At 49.1% G+C, this 23,097-nt stretch overlaps 1 protein-coding gene across 1 annotated transcript; it reads right to left on the bottom strand.

Moving 5' to 3' along the window:
* Positions 1-470: 470 nt before the first annotated feature.
* Positions 471-22,194, bottom strand: RANGRF (RAN guanine nucleotide release factor). Its single transcript, XM_063930811.1, has 5 exons — positions 22,016-22,194; positions 17,750-17,866; positions 6,352-6,508; positions 1,829-1,923; positions 471-899 (listed from the first exon to the last, which is right to left on the bottom strand). The coding sequence occupies exons 1-5, from the start codon at positions 22,162-22,164 to the stop codon at positions 779-781; spliced, it is 639 nt and encodes a 212-aa protein (XP_063786881.1). The 5' UTR covers positions 22,165-22,194; the 3' UTR covers positions 471-778.
* Between the last annotated feature and the right edge of the window lie 903 nt (positions 22,195-23,097).

Raw genomic sequence — 23,097 nt, forward strand, 5'->3', positions numbered from 1 at the left:
AAAAACAGATTATACAAAAAAGAATTTGGTGGTTATACCTCCTGGCTACCTTTTCATATGTTATACCTCCTGGCTCTCTTTCCATATGGTTATAGCTTCTGGCTCTCTTTCCATATGGTTATAGCTCCTGGCTCCCTTTCCATATGGTTTTACCTCCTGCCTCCCTTTCCATATGGGTATAGCTCCTGGCTAACTTTCCATATGGTTATAGCTCCTACCTATCCATAAGGTTATAGCTCCTGGCTAACTTTCCATATGGTTATAGCTCCTGGCTACCTTTCCATATGGTTATACCTCCTGGCTACCTTTCCATATCATTATACCTGCTGGCTACCTTTCCATATGGTTATACCTCCTGGCTCTCTTTCCATATGGTTATAGCTCCTGGCTCTCTTTCCATATGGTTATAGCTCCTGGCTCTCTATGTTACCTTCTTTAATGCACGTAGAAAAAAGCAGACAACACAGTAATTTCATACAACACTGGAATTTAGATTGGTGGAGAAGGTGTCTAGATCTTCATTCCCCCTCCACAGAAACAAGATGCGGTCTTTAGCAGTACCAGGATACCCAGGACCCCGTGTAATTATAGCAGTCCCATGCCGCCATGTTCTTCCAGAAGGCCATGAAAAGAATGCCATAACTTGGGACAAACGTGGTGCCCATAGCTGTTCCCACATTTTCTGACCAATATATAATGGCTGGGGCTGAAAGGATCTAAAAGAGGGCCCATTGTCTTTAATTGATCTGAGTTGGTGAATGGAGAACAACACTGTGAATCAGCCGAAGATGCCGGGGTCGTGTAGCTGGAAACTGCACAGCAGATGGTTGAAATCTTCTTGTGTCCACGGAGGAGAAGGGTTCTGTGATGCCTCACTAACGGCGCTACTGCTGGCTGGACTAAAAAACAAGGCATTAATTTCGGGAGGGATACATATTTATTATGCTTTGTGCACAGTCAGCTTAATATCCATCTAACCTCAACTACAATGTCTGATAGGGGGACAAAATAAGAGACAGTAACTCACATAGAGACCTTTATGGAGATGTGCCGCTGGAAGGTACACAGGTATTCACCAAATGATATGATGGAGAAGAGAGGTGGAATTAGGTAACTAGAAACCCTCTATGTACAGTACTCTGTCCCATCTGTGCTCCGTCCTCCACTCCCAGCCACAAGCAATGCACCAAACTCTCCCCATATAGATCAACCAACAAAATGAATTCAGATTTTTAATGCTTGATTTCAGGACAAAAAGGAGTGGAGATGGCAATAAACACACTAAATAGTTTCTGCTGGGTCACCCTACAGGTGGTGGGGCAAATTCCTACTCCCCTTCTGTCTGTGTCGCCCTGCAGGGGGAGGGACAGGCTCATAGCTCCCTCCTGTCTGTGTCACCCTGCAGGGGGAGGGTCAGGCTCATAGCTCTCTTCTGTCTGTGTCACTGTGTCACCCTGCAGGGGGAGGGACAGGCTCATAGCTCCCTCCTGTCTGTGTCACTGTGTCGCCCTGCAGGGGGAGGGACAGGCTCATAGCTCCCTTCTGTCTGTGTCACTCTGCAGGGGGAGGGGCAGGCTCATAGCTCCCTTCTGTCTGTGTCACCCTGCAGGGGGAGGGGCAGGCTCATAGCTCCCTTCTGTCTGTGTCACTCTGCAGGGGGAGGGGCAGGCTCATAGCTCCCTTCTGTCTGTGTCACCCTGCAGCGGGAGGGACAGGCTCATAGCTCCCTTCTGTCTGTGTCACCCTGCAGGGGGAGGGGCAGGCTCATAGCTCCCTTCTGTCTGTGTCACTGTGAGAGAAATAGATATGTTATGTTTGTGTTACTCACTCTATGGCAACAGGATCATTGAAGGTCACCAGCAGGTCTGTGGAATGCTGAGGTATACGGAATAAAGCCATGTATATGGTAACTGTATTTTGAGCCTGAGGAAAACAAAAATAAATGTAAGCCTCATAACATATATACATACACACACACACACAGCCCAGGTGTAATACGCTGTACATATATATCTTGATACGTACTATGGGTGTTACTGCAGCTTAATATAAAATCTCTACTGTCACTGCTGATAACTTACAGGACAATACTAGTGTCTTATCAATGTCATCACTATCACTGCTGGTATATTACTGAGCACTATTATCACTAGCGGCTTATCAGGGTCATCACTATCACTGCTGGTACATTACTGATCACTATTATCACTAGCGGCTTATCAATGTCATCACTATCACTGCTGGTATATTCCTCATCACTATTATCACTAGCGGCTTATCAGTGTCATCACTATCACTGCTGGTATATTCCTCATCACTATTATCACTAGCGACTTATCAATGTCATCACTATCACTGCTGGTATATTACTGATCACTATTATCACTAGCGGCTTATCAATGTCATCACTATCACTGCTGGTACATTACTGATCACTATTATCACTAGCGGCTTATCAATGTCATCACTATCACTGCTGGTATATTACTGATCACTATTATCACTAGCGGCTTCTCAGTGTCATCACTATCACTGCTGGTATATTCCTCATCACTATTATCACTAGCGGCTTATCAATGTCATCACTATCACTGCTGGTATATTACTGATCACTATTATCACTAGCGGCTTATCAGTGTCATCACTATCACTGCTGGTACATTACTGATCACTATCACTGCTGGTATATTACTGATCACTATTATCACTAGCGGCTTATCAATGTCATCACTATCATTGCTGGTATATTACTGATCACTATTATCACTAGCGGCTTATCAATGTCATCACTATCACTGCTGGTATATTACTGAGCACTATTATCACTAGCGGCTTATCAGGGTCATCACTATCACTGCTGGTATATTCCTCATCACTATTATCACTAGCGGCTTATCAGGGTCATCACTATCACTGCTGGTATATTCCTCATCACTATTATCACTAGCGGCTTATCAGTGTCATCACTATCACTGCTGGTATATTCCTCATCACTATGATCACTAGCGGCTTATCAGGGTCATCACTATCACTGCTGGTATATTCCTCATCACTATTATCACTAGCGGCTTATCAGGGTCATCACTATCACTGCTGGTATATTCCTCATCACTATTATCACTAGCGGTTTATCAATGTCATCACTATCACTGCTGGTATATTGCTGAGCACTATTACTAGCGGCTTATCAGGGTCATCACTATCACTGCTGGTATATTCTTCATCACTATTATCACTAGCGGCTTATCAGGGTCATCACTATCACTGCTGGTATATTACTGATCACTATTATCACTAGCGGCTTATCAGTGTCATCACTATCACTGCTGGTATATTCCTCATCACTATTATCACTAGCGGTTTATCAATGTTATCACTGCTGGTATATTGCTGAGCACTATTACTAGCGGCTTATCAGGGTCATCACTATCACTGCTGGTATATTCCTCATCACTATTATCACTAGCGGCTTATCAGGGTCATCACTATCACTGCTGGTATATTACAGATCACTATTATCACTAGCGGCTTATCAATGTCATCACTATCACTGCTGGTATATTCCTCATCACTATTATCACTAGCGGCTTATCAGTGTCATCACTATCACTGCTGGTATATTACTGATCACTATTATCACTAGCGGCTTATCAGTGTCATCACTATCACTGCTGGTATATTACTGATGATCATTAGCGGCTTATCAGTGTCATCACTATCACTGCTGGTACATTACTGATCACTATTATCACTAGCGGCTTCTCAGTGTCATCACTATCACTGCTGGTATACTACTGATCACTATGATCACTACTGGCTTAATCAGTGTCATCACTATCACTGCTGGTATATTACTCATCACTATCACTGCAGGTATATTACTAATCACTATAATCACTGGCAGTTTATCAATGTCATCACTATCATTGCTGGTATATTCCTCATCACTATTATCACTAGCGGATTATCAGTGTCGTCACTATCACTGCTGGTATATTACTGATGATCATTAGCGGCTTATCAGTGTCATCACTATCACTGCTGGTATATTCCTTATCACTAGCGGCTTATCAGTGTCATCACTATCACTGCTGGTATATTCCTCATCACTATTATCACTAGCGGCTTATCAATGTCATCACTATCACTGCTGGTATATTCCTCATCACTATTATCACTAGCGGCTTATCAGGGTCATCACTATCACTGCTGGTATATTCCTCATCACTATTATCACTAGCGGCTTATCAGTGTCATCACTATCACTGCTGGTATATTCCTCATCACTATTATCACTAGCGGCTTATCAGGGTCATCACTATCACTGCTGGTATATTCCTCATAATTATTATCACTAGCGGCTTATCAGTGTCGTCACTATCACTGCTGGTATATTCCTCATCACTATTATCACTAGCGGCTTATCAGGGTCATCACTATCACTGCTGGTATATTACTGATCACTATTATCACTAGCGGCTTATCAATGTCATCACTATCACTGCTGGTATATTCCTCATCACTATTATCACTAGCGGCTTATCAGGGTCATCACTATCACTGCTGGTATATTCCTCATCACTATTATCACTAGCGGCTTATCAGGGTCATCACTATCACTGCTGGTATATTCCTCATCACTATTATCACTAGCGGCTTATCAGGGTCATCACTATCACTGCTGGTATATTACTGAGCACTATTACTAGCGGCTTATCAGGGTCATCACTATCACTGCTGGTATATTCCTCATCACTATTATCACTAGCGGCTTATCAGGGTCATCACTATCACTGCTGGTATATTACGGATCACTATTATCACTAGCGGCTTATCAATGTCATCACTATCACTGCTGGTATATTCCTCATCACTATTATCACTAGCGGCTTATCAGTGTCATCACTATCACTGCTGGTATATTACTGATCACTATTATCACTAGTGGCTTATCAGTGTCATCACTATCACTGCTGGTATATTACTGATCACTATTATCACTAGCGGCTTATCAGTGTCATCACTATCACTGCTGGTATATTACTGATGATCATTAGCGGCTTATCAGTGTCATCACTATCACTGCTGGTACATTACTGATCACTATTATCACTAACGGCTTCTCAGTGTCATCACTATCACTGCTGGTATATTACTGATGATCATTAGCGGCTTATCAGTGTCATCACTATCACTGCTGGTATATTACTGATCACTATTATCACTAGCGGCTTCTCAGTGTCATCACTATCACTGCTGGTATATTACTGATCACTATTATCACTAGCGGCTTATCAGTGTCCTCACTATCATTGCTGGTATATTCCTCATCACTATTATCACTAGCGGCTTATCAGTGTCATCACTATCACTGCTGGTATATTACTGAGCACTATTATCACTAGCGGCTTATCAATGTCATCACTATCACTGCTGGTATATTACTACTCACTATTATCACTAGCGGCTTATCAGTGTCATCACTATCACTGCTGGTATATTACCGATCACTACTATCACTAGCAGATTATCAGTGTCATTATCACTGCTGGTATATTACTAATCACTATTATCACTAGCGGCTTATCAGTGTCGTCACTATCACTGCGGATATATTACTAATCACTATTATCACTAGCGGCTTATCAGGGTCATCACTATCACTGTTGGTATATTACTGATCACTATTATCACGCTGGGTGTACGCTGGGATGTATGGGATATCGAGGGGGACACTTGGATATACAGGGAGGGGGGTGTACGCTGGGATGTATGGGATAGGGAGGGGGACACTTGGGTGTACGCTGGGATGTATGGGATAGGGAGGGGGACACTTGGATATACAGGGAGGGGGGGGGGGGGGGAGTACGCTGGGATGTATGGGATAGGGAGGGGGACACTTGGGTGTACGCTGGGATGTCACTATACTGTAGTAGTGTAGTGTAGTGTAGTGACGTCACTATCACTGCTGGTATATTACTAATCACTATTATCACTAGCGGCTTATCAATGTCATCACTATCACTGCTGGTATATTCCTCATCACTATTATCACTAGTGGCTCATAAGTGTCATCACAATCACTGCTGGTATATTACTGATCACTATTATCACTAGTGGCTTATTAGTGATATCACTATCACTGCTGGTATATTACCGGGGACTGAAGACTCATTACCGTTACTGCTGGTATACAGCGTTCCTGTGCACTATTATCACTGCAGCCATTACACAATACAGTTCTATAGGAAGTGTCCCCTAATACCACCAGTAATAGTATTATATTTAGTGTAGCGCTTATTGACTACACAAGCCCAGGCACTATCAGTAAATACTACAAGCATCACTTACCTGTTCATTGAACTTGGCTACCAGTTGGTGGCCGGTAAGTGCCCAAGCGCTACTGCAGCTGGTGAGAGAGAGCTGTGCCAGTGGGAGGGGCTCCACACTCACGATATCTGCCCTCCCCCGGGCATCATTACTCGCAGCTACATCTTCAAAGTGGTACCTACCCCAGGAACAGGCGAAAGTCAGACTTCCCCATACCATATATCCCAGCATATATCCCCCCTCCCTGTATATCCAAGTGTCCCCCTCCCTATCCCATACATCCCAGCGTACTCCACACCCCCTCCCTGTATATCCAAGTGTCCCCCTCCCTATCCCATACATCCCAGCGTACTCCCCCCTCCCTGTATATCCAAGTGTCCCCCTCCCTATCCCATACATCCCAGCGTACTCCACACCCCCTCCCTGTATATCCAAGTGTCCCCCTCCCTATCCCATACATCCCAGCGTACACCTCCTCCCTGTATATCCAAGTGTCCCCCTCCCTATCCCATACATCCCAGCGTACACCTCCTCCCTGTATATCCAAGTGTCCCCTCCCTATCCCATACATCCCAGCGTACTCCCCCCCTCCCTGTATATCCAAGTGTCCCCCTCCCTATCCCATACATCCCAGCGTACACCTCCTCCCTGTATATCCAAGTGTCCCCCTCCCTATCCCATACATCCCAGCATACACCTCCTCCCTGTATATCCAAGTGTCCCCTCCCTATCCCATACATCCCAGCGTACTCCCCCCCTCCCTGTATATCCAAGTGTCCCCCTCCCTATCCCATACATCCCAGCGTACTCCCCCCCTCCCTGTATATCCAAGTGTCCCCCTCCCTATCCCATACATCCCAGCGTACACCCCCCCTCCCTGTATATCCAAGTGTACACTCCCTATCCCATACATCCCAGCGTACACCCCCCCTCCCTGTATATCCAAGTGTCCCCCTCCCTATCCCATACATCCCAGTGTACAGCCGCCCTCCCTGTATATCCAAGTGTACCCCTCCCTATCCCATACATCCCAGCGTACACCCCCCCTCCCTGGTTATTCAAGTGTACCCCTCCCTATCCCATACATCCCAGCGTACACCCCCCCTCCCTGTATATCCAAGTGTCCCCCTCCCTATCCCATACATCCCAGCGTACACCCCCCCTCCCTGTATATCCAAGTGTCCCCCTCCCTATCCCATACATCCCAGCGTACACCCCCCTCCCTGTATATCCAAGTGTACCCCTCACTATCCCATACATCCCAGCGTACACCCCCCCTCCCTGTATATCCAAGTGTCCCCCTCCCTATCCCATACATCCCAGCGTACACCCCCCCTCCCTGTATATCCAAGTGTCCCCCTCCCTATCCCATACATCCCAGCATACACCCCCCCTCCCTGTATATCCAAGTGTCCCCCTCCCTATCCCATACATCCCAGCGTACACCCCCCTCCCTGTATATCCAAGTGTCCCCCTCCCTATCCCATACATCCCAGCGTACTCCACCTCCCCTCCCTGTATATAACTAAGTGTCCCCCTCCCTATCCCCCATACATCCCAGTGTACACCCGCCCTCCCTGTATATCCAAGTGTCCCCCTCGTTATCCCATACATCCCAGGGTATACCCCTCCTCCCTGTATATCCAAGTGTACCCCTCCCTATCCCATACATCCCAGCGTACTCCCCCCCCCCCTCCCTGTATATAACTAAGTGTCCCCCTCCCTATCCCATACATCCCAGTGTACACCCGCCCTCCCTGTATATCCAAGTGTCCCCCTCGTTATCCCATACATCCCAGCGTATACCCCTCCTCCCTGTATATCCAAGTGTCCCCCTCCCTATCCCATACATCCCAGCGTACACCCCCCCTCCCTGGTTATTCAAGTGTACCCCTCCCTATCCCATACATCCCAGCGTACACCCCCCCTCCCTGTATATCCAAGTGTCCCCTCCCTATCCCATACATCCCAGCGTACACCCCCCCTCCCTGTATATCCAAGTGTCCCCCTCCCTATCCCATACATCCCAGCGTACACCCCCCCTCCCTGTATATCCAAGTGTCCCCCTCCCTATCCCATACATCCCAGCGTACACCCCCCCTCCCTGTATATTCAAGTGTCCCCCTCCCTATCCCATACATCCCAGCGTACACCCCCCCTCCCTGTATATCCAAGTGTCCCCCTCCCTATCCCATACATCCCAGCGTACACCCCCCCTCCCTGTATATCCAAGTGTCCCCCTCCCTATCCCATACATCCCAGCGTACACCCCCCTCCCTGTATATCCAAGTGTCCCCCTCCCTATCCCATACATCCCAGCGTACACCCGCCCTCCCTGTATATCCAAGTGTCCCCCTCGTTATCCCATACATCCCAGCGTATACACCCCCTCCCTGTATATCCAAGTGTCCCCCTCGTTATCCCATACATCCCAGCGTATAACCCCTCCTCCCTGTATATCCAAGTGTACCCCTCCCTATCCCATACATCCCAGCATACTCCCCCCCCCCCCCCTCCCTGTATATAACTAAGTGTCCCCCTCCCTATCCCATACATCCCAGTGTACACCCGCCCTCCCTGTATATCCAAGTGTCCCCCTCGTTATCCCATACATCCCAGCGTATACACCCCCTCCCTGTATATCCAAGTGTCCCCCTCGTTATCCCATACATCCCAGCGTATACCCCTCCTCCCTGAATATCCAAGTGTCCCCATCCCTATCCCATACATCCCAGCGTACACCCAAGTGTCCCCCTCCCTATCCCATACATCCCAGCGTACACCCCCCTCCCTGTATATCCAAGTGTCCCCCTCCCTATCCCATACATCCCAGCGTACTCCCCCCCCCTCCCTGTATATCCAAGTGTCCCCATCCCTATCCCATACATCCCAGCGTACACCCCCCTCCCTGTATATCCAAGTGTCCCCCTCCCTGTCCCATACATCCCAGCGCACACCCCACTCCCTGTATGTCCAAGTGTCCCCCTCCCTATCCCATACATCCCAGCGTACACCCGCCCTCCCTGTATATCCAAATGTCCCCTCCCTATCCCATACATCCCAGCGTACACCCCCCTCCCTGTATATCCAAGTGTCCCCCTCCCTATACCATACATCCCAGCATACTCTACCCCCCTCCCTGTATATCCAAGTGTCCCCCTCCCTATCCCATACATCCCAGCGTATACCCCTCCTCCCTGTATATCCAGGTGTCCCCTCCCTATCCCATACATCCCAGCGTACACCCCCCTCAATGTATATCCAAGTGTCCCCTCCCTATCCCATACATCCCAGCGTACACCCCCTCCCTGTATATCCAAGTGTACCCCTCCCTATCCCATACATCCCAGCGTATACCCCCACCCCATGTATATCCAAGTGTCCCCTCCCTATCCCATACATCCCAGCGTACACCCCTCCTCCCTGTATATCCAAGTGTCCCCCTCCCTATCCCATACATCCCAGCGTAAACCCCCTCCCTGTATATCCAAGTGTGCCCCTCCCTATCCCATACATCCCAGCGTACACCCCCCCTCCCTGTATATCCAGGTGTCCCCTCCCTATCCCATACATCCCAGCGTACACCCCCCACCCCATGTATATCCAAGTGTCCCCTCCCTATCCCATACATCCCAGCGTACACCCCTCCTCCCTGTATATCCAAGTGTCCCCCTCCCTATCCCATACATCCCAGCGTACTCCACCTCCCCTCCCTGTATATCCAAGTGTCCCCCTCCCTATCCCATACATCCCAGCGTACACCCCCCTCCCTGTATATCCAAGTGTCCCCCTCCCTATCCCATACATCCCAGCGTACACCGCCCCTCCCTGTATATCCAAGTGTCCCCCTCCCTATCCCATACATCCCAGCGTACACCCCCCCTCCCTGTATATCCAAGTGTCCCCTCCCTATCCCATACATCCCAGCGTACACCCCCCCTCCCTGTATATCCAAGTGTCCCCTCCCTATCCCATACATCCCAGTGTACACCCAAGTGTCCCCCTCCCTATCCCATACATCCCAGCGTACACCCCTTCCCTGTATATCCAAGTGTTCCTCACTCCTCGATACATATGCCCATGCATACCCCTCCTACAGTGGGGATTGAAAGTTTGGGCACCCCAGGCAAAAATTCATTTTAATGTGCAAAAAGAAGCCAAGGAAAGATGGAAAAATCTCCAAAAGGCATCAAATTACAGATTAGACATTCTTATAACATGTCAAAAAAAGTTTGATTTTATTTCCATCATTTACACTTTCAAAAGAACAGAAAACAAAAAAATAAGAATTTACTCACCGGTAATTCCATTTCTCGTAGTCCGTAGTGGATGCTGGGAACTCCGTAAGGACCATGGGGAATAGACGGGCTCCACAGGAGACTGGGCACTCTAAAAAAAAGATTAGGTACTATCTGGTGTGCACTGGCTCCTCCCTCTATGCCCCTCCTCCAGACCTCAGTTAAGGAAACTGTGCCCGGAAGAGCTGACACAACAAGGAAAGGATTTGGAATCCAGGGTAAGACTCATACCAGCCACACCAATCACACTGTACAACTTGTGATAACCATACCCAGTTAACAATATGAACAACAACTGAGCCTCAGTAACAGATGGCTCAGAACAATAACCCTTTAGTTAAGCAATAACTATATACATGTATTGCAGAGAGTCCGCACTTGGGACGGGCGCCCAGCATCCACTACGGACTACGAGAAATAGAATTACCGGTGAGTAAATTCTTATTTTCTCTGACGTCCTAGTGGATGCTGGGAACTCCGTAAGGACCATGGGGATTATACCAAAGCTCCCAAACGGGCGGGAGAGTGCGGATGACTCTGCAGCACCGAATGAGCAAAGGCAAGGTCCTCCTCAGCCAGGGTATCAAACTTGTAGAACTTAGCGAATGTGTTTGAACCCGACCAAGTAGCAGCTCGGCAAAGCTGTAAAGCCGAGACCCCTCGGGCAGCCGCCCAAGAAGAGCCCACCTTCCTTGTGGAATGGGCTTTTACTGATTTAGGATGCGGTAACCCTGCCGCAGAATGAGCTTGCTGAATCGTGCAACAAATCCAGCGCGCAATAGTTTGCTTTGAAGCCGGAGCACCCAGTTTGTTGGGTGCATGCAGGATAAACAGCGAGTCAGTTTTCCTGACTCCAGCCGTCCTGGCTACATAGATTTTCAAAGCCCTGACTACGTCCAGCAACTTGTGAGCCTCCAAGTCCCGAGTAGCCGCAGGCACCACAATAGGTTGGTTCAAATGAAACGCTGATACCACCTTTGGGAGAAATTGGGGACGAGTCCTCAATTCTGCCCTGTCCATATGGAAGATCAGATACGGGCTTTTACATGACAAAGCCGCCAATTTTGACACACGCCTAGCTGAAGCCAAGGCCAACAGTATGACCACCTTCCACGTGAGATACTTTAGCTCCACGGTCTTAAGTGGCTCAAACCAGTGTGATTTCAGGAAATCCAACACAACGTTAAGATCCCAAGGTGCCACTGGAGGCACAAAAGGGGGCTGAATATGCAGCACTCCCTTAACAAACGTCTGAACTTCAGGCAGTGAAGCCAGTTCTTTTTGAAAGAATATAGATAGGGCCAAAATCTGGACCTTTATGGATCCTAATTTTAGGCCCATAGTCACTCCTGACTGTAGGAAGTGCAGGAATCGACCCAGCTGGAATTCCTCTGTAGGGGCCTTCCTGGCCTCACACCAAGCAACATATTTTCGCCATATACGGTGATAATGTTTTGCCGTCACGTTTTTCCTAGCCTTTATCAGCGTAGGAATAACTTCATCCGGAATGCCCTTTTCCGCTAGGATCGGGCGTTCAACCGCCATGCCGTCAAACGCAGCCGCGGTAAGTCTTGGAACAGACAGGGCCCCTGCTGTAACAGGTCCTGTCTGAGAGGCAGAGGCCATGGGTCCTCTGAGATCATTTCTTGTAGTTCTGGGTACCAAGTTCTTCTTGGCCAATCCGGAACGATGAGTATAGTTCTTACTCCTCTCTTTCTTACTATCCTCAGTACCTTGGGTATGAGAGGAAGAGGGAACACATAAACCGACTGGTACACCCACTGTGTCACTAGTGCGTCCACAGCTATCGCCTGAGGGTCCCGTGACCTGGCGCAATATATTATTATTTTTTTTAGCTTTTTGTTGAGGCGGGACGCCATCATGTCCACCTGTGGCAGTTCCTAACAATTTACAATCTGTGTGAAGACTTCTTGATGAAGTCCCCACTCTCCCGGGTGGAGGTCGTGCCTGCTGAGGAAGTCTGCTTCCCAGTTGTCCACTCCCGGAATGAACACTGCTGACAGTGCTAGCACGTGATTCTCCGCCCATCGAAGAATCCTTGCCATTGCCATCCTGCTTCTTGTGCCGCCCTGGCGGTTTACATGGGCGACCGCCGTGATGTTGTCTGACTGAATCAGTACAGATTGGTTTTGAAGCAGGGGCTCTGCTTGACTCAGGGCGTTGTAGATGGCCCTTAGTTCCAATATATTTATGTGTAGAGAAGTCTCCAGACTTGACCACTGTCCCTGGAAGTTTCTTCCCTGAGTGACTGCCCCCCATCCCCGGAGGCTTGCATCCGTGGTCACCAGGATCCAGTCCTGTATGCCGAACCTGCGTCCCTCGAGAAGATGAGCACTCTGCAGCCACCACAGCAGAGACACCCTGGCCCTTGGGGACAGGGTGATCAACCGATGCATCTGAAGATGCGATCCGGACCATTTGTCCAACAGATCCCACTGAAAGATCCTTGCATGGAACCTGCCGAAGGGAATTGCTTCGTAAGAAGCCACCATCTTTCCCAGGACTCGCGTACAGTGATGCACAGACACCTGTTTTGGTTTCAGGAGGTCCCTGACCAGAGATGACAATTCCTGGGCCTTCTCCTCCGGGAGAAACACCTTCTTCTGTTCTGTGTCCAGAATCATTCCCAGGAAAAGCAGACGCGTCGTAGGGATCAGCTGCGACTTTGGGAAATTCAGAATCCAGCCGTGCTGTTGCAACACTTCCTGAGATAGTGCTACGCTGACCAACAACTGCTCTTTGGACCTCGCCTTTATGAGGAGATCGTCCAAGTACGGGATAATTATAACTCCCTTTCTTCGAAGGAGTATCATCATTTCGGCCATTACCTTGGTAAATATTCTCGGAGCCGTGGAGAGACCAAACGGCAACGTCTGGAATTGGCAATGACAGTTCTGTACCACAAACCTGAGGTACTCCTGGTGAGGTGGGAAAATGGGGACATGCAAGTAAGCATCCTTGATGTCCAGCGACACCATAAAATCCCACTCTTCCAGGCTTGCAATAACCGCCCTGAGCGATTCCATTTTGAACTTGAACTTCTTTATATAAGTGTTCAAGGATTTTAAATTCAGGATGGGTGTCACCGAACCGTCCGGTTTCGGTACCACAAACATTGTGGAATAGTAACCCCTGCCCTGTTGAAGGAGGGGGACCTTGATTATCACCTGCTGGAGGTACAGCTTGTGAATTGCCGCCAGTACTACCTCCCTTTCCCTGGGAGCAGCTGGCAAGGCTGATTTGAGGTAACGGCGAGGGGGAGTCGCCTCGAACTCCAGCTTGTATCCCTGAGATACAATTTGTACAGCCCATAGATCCACTTGTGAGCGAACCCACTGGTTGCTGAAGTTTCGGAGACGCGCCCCCACCGCACCTGGCTCCGCCTGTGGAGCCCCAACGTCATGCGGTGGACTTAGTGGAAGCGGGGGAGGATTTTTGTTCCTGGGAACTGGCTGCCTGGTGCAGCTTCTTTCCTCTACTCTTGCCTCTGGCCAGAAAGGATGCTCCTCTGACCCGCTTGCCTTTCTGAGGCCGAAAGGACTGCATTTGATAATACGGTGCTTTCTTAGGCTGTGAGGGAACCTGAGGCAAAAAAGTCGACTTCCCAGCAGTTGCTGTGGATACGAGGTCCGAGAGACCGTCCCCAAACAATTCCTCACCCTTATAAGGCAAAACCTCCATGTGTTTTTTAGAATCTGCATCACCTGTCCACTGCCGAGTCCATAATACTCTCCTGGCAGAAATGGACATTGCATTAATTCTAGATGCCAGCAGGCAAATGTCCCTCTGTGCATCCCGCATATATAAGACGACGTCTTTAATATGCTCTATGGTTAGCAAAATAGTATCCCTGTCGAGGGAATCAATGTTGTCTGACAGGGTATCAGTCCATGCTGCTGCAGCACTACACATCCAGGCTGAAGCAATAGCAGGTCTCAGTAGAGTACCAGAGTGTGTATACACAGACTTCAGGATAGCTTCCTGCTTTCTATCCGCAGGATCCTTTAAGGCGGCCGTATCCTGAGACGGCAGTGCCACCCTTTTAGATAAGCGTGTTAGCGCCTTGTCCACCATAGGGGATGTTTCCCAACGTAACCTATCCGTTGGCGGGAAAGGGTACGCCATCAGTAACCTCTTAGAAATCACTAGTTTCTTATCAGGGAACTCCACGCTTCTTCACACAATTCATTTAATTCATCAGATGGGGGAAAAGTCACTGGCTGCTTTTTCTCCCCAAACATAATACCCCTTTTGGTGGTAACCGGGTTAATATCAGAAATGTGCAATACATCTTTCATTGCAGTAATCATGCATCGGATGGCTTTTGTAGACTGTACATTTGTCTCATCCTCATCTACACTGGAGTCAGACTCCGTGTCGACATCTGTGTCTACCATCAGAGCTAGCGAGCGTTTATGAGCCCCTGACGGCTTCCGTGTCGCCTGGGCAGGCGCGGGCTGAGACCCCGGCTGTCCCAAGGCTGCTGCGTCATCAAACCTTTTATGTAAGGAGTTGACACTGTCAGTTAAGACCTTCCACATATCCATCCAATCAGGTGTCGGCCCCGTCGGGGGCGACACCACATGTATCTGCCCCTGCTCCGCCTCCACGTAACCTTCCTCATCAAACATGTCGACACTGCCGTACCGACACACCGCACACACACAGGGAATGCTCAGACTGAGGACAGGACCCCACAAAGTCCTTTGGGGAGACAGAGAGAGAGTATGCCAGCACACACCACAGCGCTATATAACACAGGGATTTACACTGCTAATAAGTGATTTTCCCAATAGCTGCTTGTTTGTATCGATTTGCGCCTAAATTTATGTGCCCCCCCTCTCTTTTTAACCCGTCTTGTACCTGGATACTGCAGGGGAGAGCCTGGGGAGCGTGCTTCCAGCGGAGCTGTGAAGGGAAAATGGCGCTGGTGTGCTGAGGAAGAAGGCCCCGCCCCCTCAGCGGTGGGCTTCTGTCCCGCGTTTTCTTTAACTTAATGGCGGGGGTTTTTACACATATACAGTTAGCTGACTGTATTATGTGTATATTTAGCCAAAAGGTAATATAATTGCTGCCCAGGGCGCCCCCCCCCCCCCCCAGCGCCCTGCACCCTACAGTGACCGGAGTGTGTGGTGTGCAGTGGGAGCAATGGCGCACAGCTGCAGTGCTGTGCGCTACCTTAATGAAGACCGGAGTCTTCTGCCGCCGATTTCATCTCCTTCTTCTGGCTCTGCAAGGGGGACGGCGGCGCGGCTCCGGGAACGGACGATCGAGGTCAGGCCCTGCGTTCGAACCCTCTGGAGCTAATGGTGTCCAGTAGCCTAAGAAGCACAAGCTAGCTGCACGCAGGTAGGTTTGCTTCTCTCCCCTCAGTCCCACGTAGCAGTGAGTCTGTTGCCAGCAGATCTCACTGAAAATAAAAAACCTAACAAATACTTTCTTTCTAGCAAGCTCAGGAGAGCCCACTAGGAGCACCCAGCTCTGGCCGGGCACATATTCTAACTGAGGTCTGGAGGAGGGGCATAGAGGGAGGAGCCAGTGCACACCAGATAGTACCTAATCTTTCTTTTAGAGTGCCCAGTCTCCTGCGGAGCCCGTCTATTCCCCATGGTCCTTACGGAGTTCCCAGCATCCACTAGGACGTCAGAGAAATGGCGTCTGCAAATCTTTGGGCACCCTGCAGAGTTAATACCTTGTACTGCCCCATTTGGACAGCTGAGACCTGGCAGTGTCATGGATTGTTCTCAATCATCGTCTGGAAAGACCAGGTGATGTCAATCTCAAAGGTTTTAAAAGCCCAGACTCATCTGACCTTGCTCCAACAATCAGCACCATGGGTTCCTCTAAGCAGTTGTGTAGAACACTGAAACTGAGAATAGTTGACGCTCACAAAGCAGGAGAAGGCTATAAGAAGATAGCAAAGCGTTATCAGATGGCCATTTCCTCTGTTCGGAATGTAATTAAGAAATGGCAGTCATCAGGAACAGTGGAAGTTAAAGCAAGATCTGGAAGTCCAAGAAAAATATCAGACAGAACAGCTCGCAGGATTGTGAGAAAAGCAAGTCAAAATCCACGTTTGACTGCACGATCCCTCCAGGAAGATCTGGCAGACACTGAAGTTGTGGTACACTATTCCACTATAAAGAGATACTTGTACAAATATGGTCTTCATGGAAGAGTCATCAGAAGAAAACCTCTTCTACGTCCTCATCACAAAAATCAGCGTTTGAAGTTTGCAAATGAACATATAGACAAGCCTGATGCAGTTTGGAATAAAGTTCTGTGGACCGCTGAGGTTAAAATCAAACTTTTTGGCCGGAATGAGCAAAGGTACGTTTGGAGAAGGAAGGGCACAGAATTTAATGAAAAGAACCTCTGTCCAACTGTTAAGCATGGGGGTGGATCAATCATGCTTTGGGGTTGTATTGCAGCCAGTGGCACAGGGAACATTTCACGAGTAGAAGGAAAAATGGATTCAATAAGATTCCAGCAAATGTTGGACGCTAACTTGATGCCATCTGTGAAAAAGCTGAAGTTAAAGAGAGGCTGGCTTCTACAAATGGATAATGATCCTAAACACACCTCAAAATCCACGGTGGATTACATCAAGAGGCGTAAACTGACGGTTTTGCCATGGCCTTCACAATCTCCTGACCTCAACATAATTGAAAATCTATGGATAGACCTTAAAAGAGCAGTGCGTCACAGACAGCCCAGGAATCTCAAAGAACTGGAAGACTTTTGTAAGGAAGAATGGGCGAAGATACCTCAAAGAAGAATTGAAAGACTGTTGGCTGGCTACAAAAAGCATTTACAAGCTGTGATACTTGCCAAAGGGGGCAGTACAAGGTATTAACTCTGCAGGGTGCCCAAACTTTTGCAGACGCCATTTTTTGTTTTCTGTTCTTTTGAAAGTGTAAATGATGGAAATAAAATCAAACTTTTCATGACATGTTATAAGAATGTCTAATCTGTAATTTGATGCCTTTTGGAGATTTTTCCAATCTTTCCTTGGCTTCTTTTTGCACATTAAAATGAATTTTTGCCCGGGGTGCCTAAACTTTCAATCCCCACTGTATATATCCATGTGTACCCCTCACCGGGCAGCTTCGGGGTCTGACATCCCCTCTTGATATTCCAGAAGCTCCACGATGATGCTTTGGTCGGTGCTCCTGTGGATGAACACCTCCTGATTGTCCGGGATCTCCCGCAGGTTACTGTGGGGGGACAGGGCAGACACAATACTGAGACGCTGGGGGTGCAGGATAATGGGGAGGGGTGTAACTAAATGCGCGGAGGGTCAATGACACGTACGCCCCAGTGTCTGCCCATCCCCCGTCATCCACACAGGTACTGTACTGCGCACAGTCAGATCGTATTACCTAATCCCAGCACAGGTACATTACTGGTGGCCACAGGAGCTGACAATCTAATCCCAGCAAAGGACAGAGGACTATACCAGCGTCACAGGTACATTACTGGTGGCCACAGGAGCTGACAATCTAATCCCAGCACAGGACAGAGGACTATACCAGCGTCACAGGTACATTACTGGTGACCACAGGAGCTGACAATCTAATCCCAGCACAGGACAGAGGACTATACCAGCCTCACAGGTAACATTGCTGGTGGCCACAGGAGCTGACAATCTAATCCCAGAACAGGACAGAGGACTATTCCAGCGTCACAGGTACATTACTGGTGACCACAGGAGCTGACAATCTAATCCCAGCACGGGACAGAGAAGTATATCAGCATCACAGGTACATAACTAGTGGCCACAGTAGCTGACAATCTAATCCCAGCACAGGACAGAGGACTATACCAGGGTCACAGGTACATCACTGGTGGCCACAGAAGCTGACACTCTAATCCCAGCACAGGACAGAGGACTATACCAGGGTCACAGGTACATAACTGGTGGCCACAGGAGCTGACAATCTAATCCCAGCACAGGACAGAGGACTATACCAGCGTCACAGGTACATCACTGGTGGCCACAGGAGCTGACACTCTAATCCCAGCACAGGACAGAGGACTATACCAGCGTCACAGGTACATCACTGGTGGCCACAGGAGCTGACACTCTAATCCCAGCACAGGACAGAGGACTATACCAGCGTCACAGGTACATCACTGGTGGCCACATGAGCTGACAATCTAATCCCAGCACAGGACAGAGGACTATACCAGCGTCACAGGTACATCACTGGTGGCCACAGTATCTGACAATCTAATCCCAGCACAGGACAGAGGACTATACCAGCGTCACAGGTAACATTGCTGGTGGCCACAGGAGCTGACAATCTAATCCCAGCAGAGGACAGAGGACTACACCAGCGTCACAGGTACATCACTGGTGGCCACAGGAGCTGACAATCTAATCCCAGCACAGGACAGAGGACTATACCAGCATCACAGGTAACATTGCTGGTGGCCACAGGAGCTGACAATCTAATCCCAGCACAGGACAGAGGACTATACCAGCGTCATAGGTACATCACTGGTGACCACGGGAGCTGACAATCTAATCCCAGCACAGGACAGAGGACTATACCAGCGTCACAGGTACATTACTGGTGGCCACAGGAGCTGACACTCTAATCCCAGCAGAGGACAGAGAACTATACAAGCTTCACAGGTACATTACTGGTGGCCACAGGAGCTGACAATCTAATACCAGCACAGGACAGAGGACTATACCAGCGTCACAGGTAACATTGCTGGTGGCCACAGTAGCTGACAATAAGGGCCGGATCCAAGGGGGGGGGGGCGAACGCCCCCCCTAACAGTCATAGCCCCGCCCACTTACATGAGGTGGGGGCTGCTGCCAGGTGATGGTGTGTGGCTGCACTGACATCCCTCCCCATCCTCCGTGTCACTGGGGCCCCTAGCCCAATCTGCCATCATCACATGCCGTCACACCCACCTTGGGCAGTGTGTGCAGCCCGTATGTGTGTTAGTAGTTACATGTGCCTGGTGTGTGTGTGCTACATAAGAAGCACATGTGCAGCCTGGCAATGCTTTATATGCTCTTTAGAGCATTAATGGACAGTTGGTATGCGAAGTGGGAGGAGTAATGAGTGTAGGGGAGGAGTCATGAATAAATAAACCACCCCCCCTAAAAGAAAAGTCTAGATCCGTCCCTGCTGACAATCTAATCCCAGCACAGGACAGAGGACTATACCAGCGTCACAGATACATCACTGGTGACCACAGTAGCTGACAATCTAATCCCAGCACAGGACAGAGGACTATACCAGCATCACAGGTAACATTGCTGGTGGCCACAGGAGCTGACAATCTAATCCCAGCAGAGGACAGAGGACTACACCAGCGTCACAGGTACATCACTGGTGGCCACAGGAGCTGACAATCTAATCCCAGCACAGGACAGAGGACTATACCAGCGTCACAGATACATCACTGGTGACCACAGTAGCTGACAATCTAATCCCAGCACAGGACAGAGGACTATACCAGCATCACAGGTAACATTGCTGGTGGCCACAGGAGCTGACAATCTAATCCCAGCAGAGGACAGAGGACTACACCAGCGTCACAGGTACATCACTGGTGGCCACAGGAGCTGACAATCTAATCCCAGCACAGGACAGAGGACTATACCAGCGTCACAGGTACATTACTGGTGACCACAGGAGCTGACAATCTAATCCCAGCACAGGATAGAGGACTATACCAGCCTCACAGGTAACATTGCTGGTGGCCACAGGAGCTGACAATCTAATCCCAGCAGAGGACAGTGGACTACACCAGCGTCACAGGTACATCACTGGTGGCCACAGGAGCTGACAATCTAATCCCAGCACAGGACAGAGGACTATACCAGCGTCACAGGTACATTACTGGTGACCACAGGAGTTGACAATCTAATCCCAGCACAGGACAGAGGACTACACCAGCCTCACAGGTAACATTGCTGGTGGCCACAGGAGCTGACAATCTAATCCCAGCACAGGACAGAGGACTATACCAGCCTCACAGGTAACATTGCTGGTGGCCACAGGAGCTGACCATCTAATCCCAGTACAGGACAAAGGACTATACCAGCGTCATAGGTACATCACTGGTGGCCACAGTAGCTGACAATCTAATCCTAGCACAGGACAAAGGACTATACCAGCGTCATAGGTACATCACTGGTGGCCACAGTAGCTGACAATCTAATCCTAGCACAGGACAGAGGACTATACCAGCGTCACAGGTACATTACTGGTGGCCACAGGAGCTGACAATCTAATCCCAGCACAGGACAGAGGACTATACCAGCGTCACAGATACATCACTGGTGACCACAGTAGCTGACAATCTAATCCCAGCACAGGACAGAGGACTATACCAGCATCACAGGTAACATTGCTGGTGGCCACAGGAGCTGACAATCTAATCCCAGCAGAAGACAGAGGACTACACCAGCGTCACAGGTACATCACTGGTGGCCACAGGAGCTGACAATCTAATCCCAGCACAGGACAGAGGACTATACCAGGGTCACAGGTACATTACTGGTGACCACAGGAGCTGACAATCTAATCCCAGCACAGGATAGAGGACTATACCAGCCTCACAGGTAACATTGCTGGTGGCCACAGGAGCTGACAATCTAATCCCAGCAGAGGACAGAGGACTACACCAGCGTCACAGGTACATAACTGGTGGCCACAGGAGCTGACAATCTAATCCCAGCACAGGACAGAGGACTATACCAGCCTCACAGGTAACATTGCTGGTGGCCACAGGAGCTGACCATCTAATCCCAGTACAGGACAAAGGACTATACCAGCGTCATAGGTACATCACTGGTGGCCACAGTAGCTGACAATCTAATCCTAGCACAGGACGGAGGACTATACCAGCGTCACAGGTACATTACTGGTAAAGCCACAGGAGCTGACACTCTAATCCCAGCACAGGACAGAGGACTATACCAGCGTCACAGGTACATTACTGGTAGCCACAGTAGCTGACAATCTAATCCTAGCACAGGACAGAGGACTATACCAGCGTCACAGGTAACATTGCTGGTGGCCACAGGAGCTGACAATCTAATCCCATCAGAGGACTACACCAGCGTCACAGGTACATCACTGGTGGCCACAGGAGCTGACAATCTAATCCCAGCACAGGACAGAGGACTATACCAGGGTCACAGGTACATTACTGGTAAAGCCACAGGAGCTGACACTCTAATCCCAGCACAGGACAGAGGACTATACCAGGGTCACAGGTACATTACTGGTGGCCACAGGAGCTGACACTCTAATCCCAGCACAGGACAGAGGACTATACCAGCGTCACAGGTAAATCACTGGTGGCCACAGGAGCTGACAATTTGATCTTCCCACCTGACATCCTGGAAGGAGGGGGGCAGGGCTGCGGAGAGGGCGCCCCCAAACAGCGGGTGCTGTACAGCGCCGCACACTTCCATGCTCTGTGTGACCACAAATCCCAGCATGCGCTGCGGGCCATCCAGGACTACATCATCTCCCGGCATGCACCGCTCTGCGAACCGAGTTTCCAAGTGTTTGAGTGAGGGCACTGCGCATGCGCTTTTTCTGCCAGGCGCCGAGGACGACGCCATTTTGCATAAGGGCCTGCGTCTGCTGAGGGGAGGCCATCTTTGTTAGTGGCATACGGAACACTTTTCCCTCAGAACATGTTGGGGGCGGGGCTATGATGACAGCAGAGACACTGGATCAAGCAGGAATTGTCTGCATATAAAATTGTTTTTTTGTTTTTTTTTTACTGATGTAACGCACAATGATAAATAATGGCGTTAACCCTTTAATTGGGCACTAAAGTGGGTGCATACCAACTCTTGGAGACAGAGATGTTGCCCATAGCAACCAGGTTATGTCATTTTAATGACGTGCTTGATAGTTAATTGCTATGTGCAACGTCTCCACTCTCTCGAAGTCTCCACTGTCCACTCTACATCCCCACATTCGCAAGGAGAACATACAAACTCCACACAGATAGGGCCCTGGTTGGATTCCAGCCCATGGCGCCAACAGCAATACTAATTGCTTTGCCACCATGCTATCCATAGATGATTCACAGTGATTAAAGCGACTGATCAGGAAAAGTGGGAAGATAGGGCTGGCTTTCCTTTTATTCTGTACTGCGTCTGCCATTAAGCCAGCGCTACGTCGTATAATCGAGCGGCAACTAGGCTTTGCCTCACAACCCCTGCGGCGTCCACTCCCAGCGACGTCTAGCAATGACCAACGTATCCTGCCAACATTAATACATAAGGAGAATTTCAAAACGTCCATTTTTTCCTAATTTGGGGTTCTTCTGGAATAGATGGATATTATATTCCTATAGATTGTAAGCTTGCGAGCAGGGCCTTCCTACCTCTATGTCTGTCTGCTGTTACCCAATTTGTTCTATCGTTTTTTTTTCCCAATTGTAAGGTGCAACAGAA

Source organism: Pseudophryne corroboree, chromosome 6, assembly GCF_028390025.1.
Source record: "Pseudophryne corroboree isolate aPseCor3 chromosome 6, aPseCor3.hap2, whole genome shotgun sequence".
NCBI lineage: Eukaryota > Metazoa > Chordata > Amphibia > Anura > Myobatrachidae > Pseudophryne > Pseudophryne corroboree.

What these genes read in the sequence shown, in the direction of transcription:
- RANGRF (XM_063930811.1), bottom strand. Translation starts at nt 22,164, where the DNA reads ATGCCGGGAGATGATGTAGTCCTGGATGGCCCGCAGCGCATGCTGGGA. An exon ending in CCCTCCTTCCAGGATGTCAG is followed by an intron (nt 17,867 to 22,015) that starts GTGGGAAGATCA and finishes GTCCCCCCACAG; the next exon opens with TAACCTGCGGGAGATCCCGG. An exon ending in TAGCCAAGTTCAATGAACAG is followed by an intron (nt 1,924 to 6,351) that starts GTAAGTGATGCT and finishes TGTTTTCCTCAG; the next exon opens with GCTCAAAATACAGTTACCAT.